This window comes from Mobula hypostoma, chromosome 2, assembly GCF_963921235.1.
Source record: "Mobula hypostoma chromosome 2, sMobHyp1.1, whole genome shotgun sequence".
In the NCBI taxonomy this organism is placed as follows: Eukaryota; Metazoa; Chordata; class Chondrichthyes; order Myliobatiformes; family Myliobatidae; genus Mobula; species Mobula hypostoma.
In genome coordinates this window covers 108,195,932-108,208,529 of record NC_086098.1, presented here as the reverse complement: position 1 = coordinate 108,208,529, position 12,598 = coordinate 108,195,932, and the positions used below count along the sequence as shown (strand labels likewise).

Sequence of the window (12,598 nt, the reverse complement as noted above, 5' to 3'; positions counted from 1 at the left end):
ATGAGGCAACAGTGGCTGACAAGTCAAATACAGATGAAACATGAAGGTAAGCTAGCCAATAATATCAGCAGATACCAAAAGTTTTTACAGATTTACAAAGAGTAAAAGAGAGGCAGGCAACAGGATTTCTGCAGATGCTGGAAATTCAAGCAACACACATCAAAGTTGCTGGTGAACGCAGCAGGCCAGGCAGCATCTCTAGGAAGAGGTACAGTCGACGTTTCAGGCCGAGACCCTTCGTCAGGGCTAACAGAGGTTCGATTTTGGACTGCTGGAAAATGACTCTTGAGAGGTAATAATGGGGGACTGTGGAAGACACTACTAGTATGCCAGAAATTTGAGAGTGAGTGTACTTACTCTTACTACGAAGAGGGTGCTTGGGAAGCTGAAAGGTCTAAAGCTAGATAAGTCACATAGACCAGATGGACTACAGCCCAAGGTTCTGAAAGAAGTATCTGAAGAGATTGTAGAGACATTTGTAATGACCTTTCAAGATCACTAGATTCTGGAATGGTCTTGGAGGAAATGGAAATTGCAAATGTCACTCCATTCTTTAAGAAGAGAGAGAGTCAGAAGAGAGGAAATTTTAGGCCAGTTAGCCTGATTTCAGTGGTTGGGAGGATGTTGGAGTCCATTATTAAGGACGAGGTTTTACAGTACTTGGAGATGCATGATAATGTAGGCCAAAGTCAGCATGATTTCCTTAAAGGGAAATCTTGCCAGACAAATCTGTTGGAATTCTTTGAGAAAATTAACAGGCAGTATAGTCAATTGATGTTATTTATTTGTACAAACTGTATTTTCAGAAAGCTTTTGACAAGGTGCAGCACATGAGGCTGCTAAACAAGATAACAGCCCATGATATTATAGAGAAGATACTAGGGCTGATTGGTAGGAGGCAAAGAGTTGAAATAAAGTGTGCCTACTCTGGTTGGTTGCCAGTGACTAGTGGAGATCTGCAGGAGTTGATCTTGGGACTGCTTCTTTTCACATTATATGTCAATGAATTAGATGATGGAATTGATGGCTTTGTGGCCAACTTTGCAGATGATATGAAGATAGCTGGAGGGGCAGGAAGTGTTGAGGAAGCAGGGAGACTGCAGAAGGACATGGAGAGATTGGGAGAATGGGCTAAGAAGTGGAAGATGGAATATAGTGTAAGGAAGTGAATTGGTCATGCATTTTAGTAGAAGGAATAAAGGTTTCAACTGTTTTTTAGATGGGGAGAAAATTCAAAACTAGAGGTGCAAAGTGACTAGGGAGTCCCCGTGGAGGATTTCCTAAAGGTTAACTCACAGACTAAATAGTTGGTAAAGAAGGCAAATGCAACATTAGCATTCATTTTGAGAAGACTAGAATATAAGAGCAAGGATAAAGTGCTGAGGCTTTGTAAGGCATTGGTCAGACCACACTTGGAATACAGTAAGCAGTTTTGGCCCCCTTATCTAGGAGATGTTCTGGCATTGGAGAGGGTCCAGAGGAGGTTCACGAGAATGGATCTGGGAAAGGGTTAGGTATGAGGAGTGTTTGATGGCTCTGAGTCTGTATTCGCTGGAGTTTACAAGAATGAAGGGAGATCTGATTGAAATATATTGAATATTAAAAGGCCTAGACAGAGTAGATGTGGAGAGAATATTTGCTATCGTGGGTGAGTCTAGGACCAAAGGAACACAGTCTCAGAATAGAAGGATGCCCATATAGGACAGAGATGAGAAGCAATTTCTCTAGTGAGAGGCTGGTGAAATCTGTGGAATTCATCATCACTGATGGCTGTGGAGGCCAATTCACTGGGTGTATTTAAAGTGGAATTTGATAGGTTCTTGGTTAATCAGGGTGTCAAAGGGTACTGGGAGAAGGCAAAAGAGTGGGACTGAGAGGGAAAATAAACCAGCCATCACCCCTTAATATAGTCATAGTTATACTTTATTGATCCCAGGGGAAATTGGTTTTCATTACAGTTGCATCATAAATAATAAATAGTAATAGAACCATAAATAGTTAAATAGTAATATGTAAATTATGCCAGTAAATTATGAAATAAATCCAGGACCAGCCTGTTGGCTCAGGGTGTTTGACCCTCCAAGGGAGCAGTTGTAAAGTTTGATGGCCACAGGCAGGAATGACTTCCTATGACGCTCTGTGCTGCATCTCGGTGGAATGAGTCTCTGGCTGAATGTACTCCTGTGCCCACCCAGTACATTATGTAGTGGATGGGAGACATTGACCAAGATGGCATGCAACTTAGACAGCATCCTCTTTTCAGACACCACCGTCAGAGAGTCCAGTTCCATCCCCACAACATCACTGGCCTTACGGATGAGTTTGTTGATTCTGTTGGTGTCTGCCACCCTCAGCCTGCTGCCCCAGCACACAACAGCAAACATGATAGCACTGGCCACCACAGACTCGTAGAACATCCTCAGCATTGTCCGGCAGATGTTAAAGGACCTCAGTCTCCTCAGGAAATAGAGACGGCTCTGGCCCTACTTGTAGACAGCCTCAGTGTTCTTTGACCAGTTCAGTTTATTGTCAATTCGTATCCCCAGGTATTTGTAATCCTCCACCATGTCCACACTGACCCCCTGGATGGAAACAAGGGTCACCGGTACCTTAGCTCTCCTCAGGTCTACCACCAGCTCCTTAGTCTTTTTCACATTAAGCTGCAGATAATTCTGCTCACACCTTGTGACAAAGTTTCCTACCATAGCCCTGTACTCAGCCTCATCTCCCTTGCTGATGCAACCAACTATGGCAGAGTCATCCGAAAACTTCTGAAGGTGACAAGACTCTGTGCAGTAGTTGAAGTCCGAGGTGTAAATGGTGAAGAGAAAGGGAGACAAGACAGTCCCCTGTGGAGCCCTAGTGCTGCTGATCACTCTGTCGGACACACAGTGTTGCAAGCACACGTACTGTGGTCTGCCAGTCAGGTAATCAAGAATCCATGACCCCAGGGAAGCATCCACCTGCATCGCTGTCAGCTTCTCCCCCAGCAGAGCAGGGCGGATGGTGTCGAACGCACTGGAGAAGTCAAAAAAGATGACCCTCACAGTGCTTGCTGGCTTGTCCAGGTGGGCGTAGACACGGTTCAGCAGGTAGACGATGGCATCCTCAACTCCTAGTCGGGGCTGGTAGGCGAACTGGAGGGGATCTAAGTGTGGCCTGACCATAGGCCGGAGTAGCTCCAGAACAAGTCTCTCCAAGGTTTTCATGATGTGGGAGGTCAATGCCACCGGTCTGTAGTCATTGAGGCCGCTGGGGCACGGCGTCTTCGGCACAGGGACGAGGCAGGATGTCTTCCACAGTACAGGAACCCTCCGGAGCCTCAGGCTCAGGTTGAATACATGGCGAAGTACTCCACATAGCTGAGGGGCACAGGCTTTGAGCACCCTGGTACTGACACCATCCGGTCCTGCGGCCTTGCTTGGGTTGAGATGTTTCAGCTGTCTTCTCACCTGTTCAGCTGTGAAGCCCACCATGGTGGTTTCATGTGGGGAAGGGGTACAGTCATGAGAGCAGGGTGGGGGACTGTGAGGAGGGGTAGGAGGGGAGAGTGGAATATGTGTTGGTTATATTAATGTCATTATGCTTTTCTTCAGCTGCAGATGCTCCAGGGACACATGGCCTCTTTTGGACCTCTGCATTTCAACCCACCTGTGACTATGTTTCTTAATTCTGCCTATATCTTTGGAATGCTGTCCCCGTATCCATTTTCCTGGCCATTTTCATCTCCCTTTCAAACATTTACTGCTTTCCAGTTCTTGCTCCACCCCTTCCTCTCATGTCTTTGCACTGGCTACTCCCACTAGTCTTTCAGTCAAGATTAAGGGTGTCAATAAGAAATAAAGACCATACATTTCTCTCCACAGATGCTGCCTGACTCACTAAGTTCCTCCAGCAGTTTTTCTTTACTTTAGATTCCAGCATCTGCAGCCACTTATGTCTCTCCAAAGGTATGTCTTTGGACACGCTGTCAGTTCCCATCCTTAGCATACAGTACATTCCACCATTACTTTTCACTACAAGGTACTTTGGAGGTGTTTTACATGTAACCGGGTGACCGTCGGATCTTATTCAGCATCGTTAAAAGTGTACTTAGGCACCCATCCGGGTAATGCCAGTATAGTTGTCTGTACCTTTAGGGGAGATGGTGATGTCATTACGCACGCGCGGGATAGTGGGGAGACCATTTTGTTTCTGCTGAAGACAGTGTTGGGGCATTGGAATTGAGTTCCTCCCCGAGGCTGGGCATGGTGAGGAAGGTTAGCATCAATTGACAATATCTATGTGAATTCGTTTATGCTTGTTGGTGGATCGTGAATATCGGTAACTTGACATGTTTTACGTGTGGATGCTTTAGATTTCCACGAGTGAAGAAATTGACGTTGGTAGCGTGGCTTATAGAAAGTTCCTCACCATCCAAGTAGGTCAGTCTTCCTGTAATTTAACTACCAGTCAATACCTTGTAAAAGTTGTGCCAAAGTGTACCTTTTGTCTAACTTTATTGTATCAGGACTGATTGTGCATGTAACCGCATAACGTGAATGTTTAGTCTCTGTTCGGAAGTTCAGCACATGTGTACATCTTGGATGAGATGTATTCACTCACATTTTTCGCTGTTATGTTTAAGATGCAGGGTGGGTGGGATTCTAAAGTTGTTTGTATTGTGTTCCTTCAGGATTGCCACTACCGTATCAGTTCTGGTATTTTTATACTGCATACACAATTCTGTCCATGCACAAGGGTGTGAATCGAAAGTTAAACCGAGATTGTAATGGCAAGAACTGATTGTAAATTTGTTCATTTTGTCTTGCGACCCTCTTCTGGCACTTAAACGTCTAAAACAGATAATGGAATTAAAACTTGAAAAAGTATTTGTTGTCCTGTGTGTGTACTTTTCCCCAGGCTATATACATTAAAGCATTATGCAGTGTAAGTTTTTTTTAACATTGTGGTTGTTACATGTTAAAATGTGAAGAGAAATCAAATCACCTACCGGTTGCCTCTCTTACTACACTTATGTCAGTGGGGGAACCAAGGCCAGAATGGAGCAGGACGTAGCTGACGACTTTGCGGTACAGACATTCCAGCTCTTCTCGTGTCCTTGCACGACAATCTGTGATTTCTCTGCGTACAGGAGCCAGTCTAGTCTCCAGTACACAACGATGTTCTGAAAGGAATTCCGCTGGGGTGGCAAAGGAATGAAAATGACTGCTCTTTATTAAATTCCTGAAACGTTCAGGCTATACACAGAACAACAAATGGGATTCTGTATCAACATTTTTCCTGGTTCATTTAATTAACAAAGGCAGAAAATGTTGTCATTAATTTGAGATTATTTGAGTTACCAGGGTTATTTAAAATGCTGGGTACAGTTGAGTGTTCAAGTGGACTAATTTCTTCATCTTATCTAAATTATCTATCAAATATAGGACCCTGTCACAGAATCCAAGCAATGTTGCTTACATAATGCAAGTTTTAGCTGGACATAGGATGAGCTTCAGTTATGCGGTAACTTTCCTGGTTCAGAGATTCAATGAAGTCAGGAGTACAAATGGTTAAGTCCAGGAACGTGAAAGGGGTAGGGAGATGAACAAAGATACTCCCAGAAATTCCACTACATATTATGTTTTACTGAAGAATTTAAATACTGAGAAACTAACCTCTAGTTGTGTAATTCATATCAAAATATATTTGCATCTTGATGGTGTCAAGAGAGGGCCGGTCTGTTTCAAGCAATCTGTCCACACAAACCTAGAAAATATATGTCTGTTTTAAAAGAAATCTGAAGAGAAAAAAACATTGAATTGAAAAATAATTTGCAGCCAAAATATTGAAGAATCCACCCGTAAATTCTATATCACAAACAGGAGAGAATCTGCAGATGCTGAAAAGCCAAGAAACACACACAAAATGCTGGAGGAACTCAACAGGCCAGGCAGCATCTATGGAAAAAAAGTACAGTTGACGTTTCGGCATGAAACATCTACCGTACTTTCTTCCATAGATGCTGCCTGGCCTGCTGAGTTCCTCCAGCATTTTGTGTGTGTTGTAAGTTCTATCTACATACGCTCTGTGCAGACAAGACTAGATGTTAGGAATGTATATGCAGGGTGGCTGCAGAAGGCTGTAAGAATAGGGTTGTCATAGTAGGAAATTTTAACTTTTCTCATATGGACTGAGACTGGCATCATATGAAGGGCTGAGACTGGCATCATATGAAGGGCATAGATGGGTGGAATTTGCTAAGTGTGTTCAGGGAAGTTTCCTCAGGCAATATATGAAATGCCCCATGAGGGAGAGGGAAATCTTGACCCACTTGGGAAAGGGGGCAGGGGCCCCTACTGACTGAGGAGTCACTAGACGAGAACTTTGTGACCAGTGACCACAGTTCTATCCGCTTTAAGTTAGTTTTGGAGTGGGACAAATATGGTCTACAGGTTAAAGTTCTAAATTGAGGCAAGATGAATTTTAACAGTGCTAAACAGTGTGCAAGTTTGCAAAAGTTGATTGGGATATGCGTGTGCAGGTAAAAACATGTTTGGCAGGCTTTTAAAAGTAAGATAGAGTTCAAGGCCTACATGTTCATGTTACTGTGAAGGCAAGGCTAGCGGGAGTAGGAAACCCTGTTTGATGAGGAATATTGAGACATAGTTCAGGAACAAGGAGGCACGGGTCAGGTACAGGCAGCTGGGATCAACTGAATCCCTGGAGGAGTATAGGCAATATAGGATTGTATTTAAGAAGAAAATCAGAAGGTCAAATAAGATAACTTTGGCAGAGAGATTAAGGAAAATCCTGAGATAATAGAAGTACAGTTTTTATGGGGGAAAGGGAAACTACCTTTTCTCACCATAGTATTGTCCTCCTTTCATGGCCAATAATAACATTATTACAACTATCATACATGATTAAAAGGAGAGACATTCCACGGAACTTCTAAATTCTAATAAAAAGCATGCAAAATGCAAAGGAAGAGTGTAATTGCAAAGGACCAATTCAGTGGAAAAGGTTTTGAGGACCATAGAACAGCCCATGATAGTATTTATTCAGTGCTGTAGTCACATTTGATGCAGGTAAGTTATTTACAATGCTTCATAGCAGGACGCACCACAACTTAAGGCATTCCTTCAGTCAAGTTCCTAAATTATACTTCTAGCAAAGCAGCCAACTGACACACATAAATCACACACAGTATCAACTGCACAGAGCGATCACTGCACACCGTCCCCATCATCTCAATATCCCCTCTTGTGAGAGTCTGTAAGAGATGGGTGAGCAGAGCATGGGATTAGAAAAGAATGGAAATAAAATTGCAGATGCTGGGAACCTGAAATAAATGCACGAATGCTGTAAGCACTCAGCAGATCAGGCAGCATCTGCGAAAACAGAAACAGTTAACATTTCAGGTCGAAGGTACTTGCAGTAAGTTCTGATTGCAAACAACAGGAATTCTGCAGATGCTGGAAATTCGCCAGCAACTTTGATGTGTGTTGCAGGAAGTTCTGATGATGGCATGAAGTATGGAAGTTCTGACATGAAGAATGAACTTCTTTTCTATCTATAAGTGCTGCCTGACTTGCTAAGTGTTGCCAGCGTTATCTGAAGGCTAACCCTTGTCTTATTTAGATCAGAGAGAAGAAAAAGCAAGTACCTATGAATCAATTGGTGGTTTTCTAACAGAGGGAAGCTGGCTGTCAGCTAATTGGCAGAACAAAGTCCAATGCCAACTCTGCCCTGTTGTGAAAAATTTGACTGAATAATCATTTTGGGCCAAATTGCTTTGAGAGCTGGTCAAGCTCTGCCCCCGGTAAAGAAATGTAAAGGTTGTGAATGTATTGTTAAAAAAATTCTAAACTGCAATAAATAAAGCACTTAAAACATGTGGAAATCAACAATTACATTAAAAATAGGAAATTAGCTTCTTCATGTTGGTCCCTCTCCAGCCTATTTTCTCTTTTATAATTTAACTTTAGACAGGTACGTGGACAGGAGAGGGATACGTACCTAATCCAGGCAGAAGGAATTCACTTAGATAATGATCACAATCAGCAAGGATGAGTTTAAACATACATGGGAACAGGCCTTTGGACCCATGATGGTATACTGAACTAACCAGAAATTGCTAAACCAGTTTTTCTGCCTATCCAAGTCCATATTCTCTGCATAGTCATCTGCCTAAGAGCTAGGATAAAGGTCTCATTTATGAGCTGTACAGTCCTATGATTCTAAAATAAACATCCCACTAGATACTGGAGCATGAGTACTGGGCAGACTTTCCAGGCACAATTAGTCCAATGCTTGACAGAAATTGTCTTATCAGAAGCTGGAGGGAAGATTTGGACCTACACTTTTGTTTGCGAGTGCCAAATCTCTGCAGGGTTAGTTGGATAAAAGCTATTAATCATAAGATTATAGTGATCATCTGTATGCCACATTATTGCAGTAGCCAATGATCCTGCATTTTCAACAGGACTTACTGCACATGACCAAAAACCTGCCTGTTCCATACACAGTATTGTTGAAATAGGATTTATTCTCCTAATACCAACAGTAGCTATAACAATAGAAGCTGGAGAATACTCAGAGCAGTCACAGTTCCAGCTAGAGGCAGCATCACCCAGTTTACCCTAAAGTCCCATGTACATGGTGGACAGGAGGGGTAGTGCACTGGAAGATGAGACTGAAGACGAATTAAAACTCCGACTTGGTCTTCTATTCCTGGTCCTCACAGCCCATCTCTTAACTGCCTGGAACCCAGCTGCATCGGGGCCTGGCATTAGCAATCTGTGTGTGCCTGGGTAAATCTCCCTCTAACAATCATGGCAATCTTAAAAAACTCTTTTATGGATCTGCTATTACAGTTCTTTTAGTTTATTTATTTAATTATTTTACATTCCACATCTATTGTTACAAGAGACATTAATCCTGCTGTTGCTCCCTTTATCTTCTGTCACACAGTGAGCTTCTTGTGATAGTCCTGCTAACAATAAGGCCTACCTGCAGCCTATCTCTGATGTCCTGTGGTAGTTACCTAGTCAATACAGCTGGAGCTGGAACAGATGTGAGAAGGAACAGGCATCTTGGATTCATGAGAAAGTCTCCAGATGCTGGAAATCGAAAACCAACACACACAAAATGCTGGAGAAACTCATAATGTCAGTTAGCATCTATGGAAGAAAGTAAACAATTGACATTTTGGGCTGTGGACCCTTCTTCAGGACTGGAAAGGAAGGGGGAAAATGCCAGAATAAAAAGGTGGGGTGAGGGGAATGGGGTTAACTTGAAGGTCACAGGTGAAGCCAGGAGGGTGGGAAAGCTCAAGGGCTGGAGAGGAAGGAATCTGATAGGAGAGGAGTGGACCATAGGAGAAAGGAGGAGGAGAGGATTCAGGAGGAGGTAAGAGGGCAGAAATGGGGAATAGAAGAAGAGGGGAAGAGGAAGGAATTTATTTTTACTGGAAGGAGAAATTAATTTACATGCCATCAGGTTGGAGGCTACCCAGATGGAATATAAGGTGTTGCTCCTCCACCCTGAGGTGGCCTTATCTTGGCATAAGGGGAGGACATGGACTGACATATTGCAATGTGTTAGTCCATGAACATCTTGGATTCAGCCATGGCAAACCCTAGAGTTAGAATGGATCATTGACAGTCACTGATTATGTTCACAAGAGAAACAAAGATGGATGGTAAATAATGCAGCAAGAGGAACCAGAAAAGTTTGCCACTTTTGGGGGAAGAAAGTAACACAAAGAAAAACGTCGGTGAATTACAAAACAATTAGTATTGGTCTCTGTAGGGGCAGTGTTAGTGGATGTTAATGATTACCGTAATGAGCTTGTGCACATCAGTCTTTGTGAGTTTTCTATCCACATTGAACTCATATCTTGGATCCAGAACGACTGCTTTAACCTGTTTGAAAACATATTCATAGTTTAACTTTGGGTCCTACATCTTATTCGTATTAAATGTTTTCTTGATATATTAGTTTTTAAAATTTTCCTTAATGTTAGATTTTAAATGGAAAGTAAGCCCCTTAGTAAAGTAAATAAGTATTTTTCATATCTTTACGAAAATAATGTCAGTGGATTAAATAAGTGTGTCCAGGGCTCAGCTTTTCCAAGAGTGCACTTCATGTTCTTACACAGTGAGCTCTTGTTTTAAACTTACAAGTATAGCTTCCCAAGAAGGCATGGTGGTGAATTCACTATCTGCTCCATTACAAGATACAGAGACAAGAAAGGTCCTGGTTCAAGAGAGGTTCTGCAAATCAAACTTTGCAAATGCTGTCACGTAGCCTAATAACTGATGCCAGTCCTTTGCAATCTTGCAGCTCTTTAAAACGCTAGTTAGACCACACTTGGAATATTGTGTTCAGTTCTGGTCACATCATTATAGGAAGGAAGCAGAAGCTTTCAAAGTCTGCAGGGGTTTTCCAAGATGCTGCCTGGATTAGAGAGCACTTCTTACGCGTGAGCTAGTGCTTTTCTCTTTGGAATGAAGGCTTATGAAAGCTGACTTGATAGAGGTGTAAAAGATGGTAACAAGCATAGTTGAAGTGGATAGCCAGAGACTTTATTCTAGGCTGGAAATCATTAATTCAAGAGGACATAATTTTTGGGTGATTAAGAAATGTATAGAATAGATGTCAGGGAATTTTTTTTTTACACAGAGAGCGGTGCACATGTGGAACACTCTGCCAGGGATAGTGATAACAGCAGACGCATTAGGGACATTTAAGAGACTCTTAGGCAGGCACACGAATGGAAGGGCTATGTGGAGTGAAGTGTTATATTGACCTTAGTGCAAGGTAAAAGGTCAGCACAATATTATGGGTCAAAGGGTCTATACTGTGCTGTGGAGATTTATGTTCTAACTTTGCTTGATGGGAGAAAAATAGAATTTGATTTCTTTGATTCATCTGCTAACTAAAGAGCAGGAGCACATGAAGTTTAAGAGTACAGCAGACAGGACCAAACTCTGTCTTCCTACTTAAATTATACAGCTGTTGTCAGGAAAATTAAAGGAAAATAAATATCATAAATAAATTCCTTTGCTTCAGATATTCATTAACAGATAACACATTATTTAGTGCCAGTGTATGAAACCGATTAAGAAGGATGGTCGATGTGAATATGTAATACTTTCTGGAGCACAGGAAGAGTACAATCCACTTGGCCCCTCAAGCCTTCTCTGTAGCTCAATTGGATCAGAGCTGATATGTGGCTCAATTTCCTTCATCCATTTATTTTAACAAACATAAAACAATCTCAAATCTTCAACTTCCAATTGATTCTATGGACAGACTTTTGAGGGGGAAACTTTCAGTATTTCATTTTTGATTGAAGGAATGGATTTTCCCCCTTGGTTGGCCTACTTCTAATCTTTTGCTGTTTCCAGGTGAGCCTGCCATTGAAAACAGCTTCTCTGCACATCACAGACTGAGCTCAGCTCCGGGCGTCCGTCATGACCTACCAAAGGCATCAGAGCTGTATTGTCAGCTTACAGTGATGGGATTTTGAAAAGGTCTGTTGCATCCCCAGAATATGGAATTTATTGTAGCACAACTCAGCATGCAACTTGCATGAACGTTCCTAGCCTTCATCATGCTCATTGCCCACAATGGAAGATATGGCAAGCAGCAAGCAGCTCGAGATCATTGGTGGCAGGTCTCCGATCCATGGTGAATGGAAATGTACTCTCATGTGTTGAATTAATTCTGTGAAGTTTCTGTTTCTTTTTGATTATTTCATTTATTTAGTGATACAGAGAAGAGTAGGACCTTTCTGGCCCCTTGAGTCACACCACTCCAGCAACCCCGGATAGCCCCCAACCTAATCACTGGGCAATTTACGATGACAAATTCACCTACCCGGCAGGTCTTTGGATGAGGGGGGAGGAAAGCTGAGCAGCTGGGGAAAACCCACCCATTTTCACAGACTCCTTACAAGTGGCTCCGGAACTAAACCCTGGAACGCCTTGCGCTAACTGCTACACTACTGTCCCGCCCAAACAAATTTAGAAAGATGGATTTTGCAAGTAAGAAAAACTTGCTGCCAAGGAACCAAAATAGAGACACCTCCTTTCTTTTCCCATATTAGGGAGAGAGGGAGCCAGTGATATGTCGAATTACCAGGTGAACGAGTAGTCTTCGGGGTACTGCAAGTCTGTGTCTTTATTGACACTGCTTGGTGGGGGGTGCCGTTACGTTTTAGCTGTGGGGGGCGTCATTGCTTTGCTGCTGCTTATGCACAGGGTGGGGGGGGGCTTTGAGTTTCTAATGTTTAACTGTCATTCATTCTTCGTAGCACTCAGCTGTTTTCATAGATGTTTGCGAAGAAAAAGAATTTCAGGATGTGCATTGTATACATTCTCTGACATTAAATGGACCTTTGAAAATTGACAAGGCCATATGTAAACACATGGTATGGCACCCTCCTTGGATGAGAGGGTTATCTTTTGAGGAAATATTTTGCAGAATGTGCCCTCAGCTTTGAGTTTAATGAGGGGTGATTGCACTGAAACATGTAACATTCAAAGGAGGCATGGCAGGTTAAAGGCTGTGAGGATGTTTTCCCTGGTGGAGATGTCCAGAAAAG

General features: G+C 42.6%; 1 protein-coding gene across 4 annotated transcripts in view; it reads right to left on the bottom strand.

Annotated features, from left to right (window-relative positions):
• cfap206 (cilia and flagella associated protein 206) overlaps window positions 1–12,598 on the bottom strand; it is a 51,386-nt gene that overhangs the window by 37,395 nt on the left and 1,393 nt on the right. For 3 of the 4 annotated variants that reach the window (XM_063040353.1, XM_063040354.1, XM_063040352.1), the window contains 3 exons: window positions 9,828–9,911; window positions 5,661–5,751; window positions 4,994–5,182 (listed from right to left, as the gene is read on the bottom strand). In XM_063040353.1, coding sequence (XP_062896423.1) covers window positions 4,994–5,182; window positions 5,661–5,751; window positions 9,828–9,911 — 364 coding nt within the window. The remainder of the gene's footprint in view (window positions 1–4,993; window positions 5,183–5,660; window positions 5,752–9,827; window positions 9,912–12,598) is intronic. The other variant, XM_063040355.1, reaches the window with a different exon arrangement.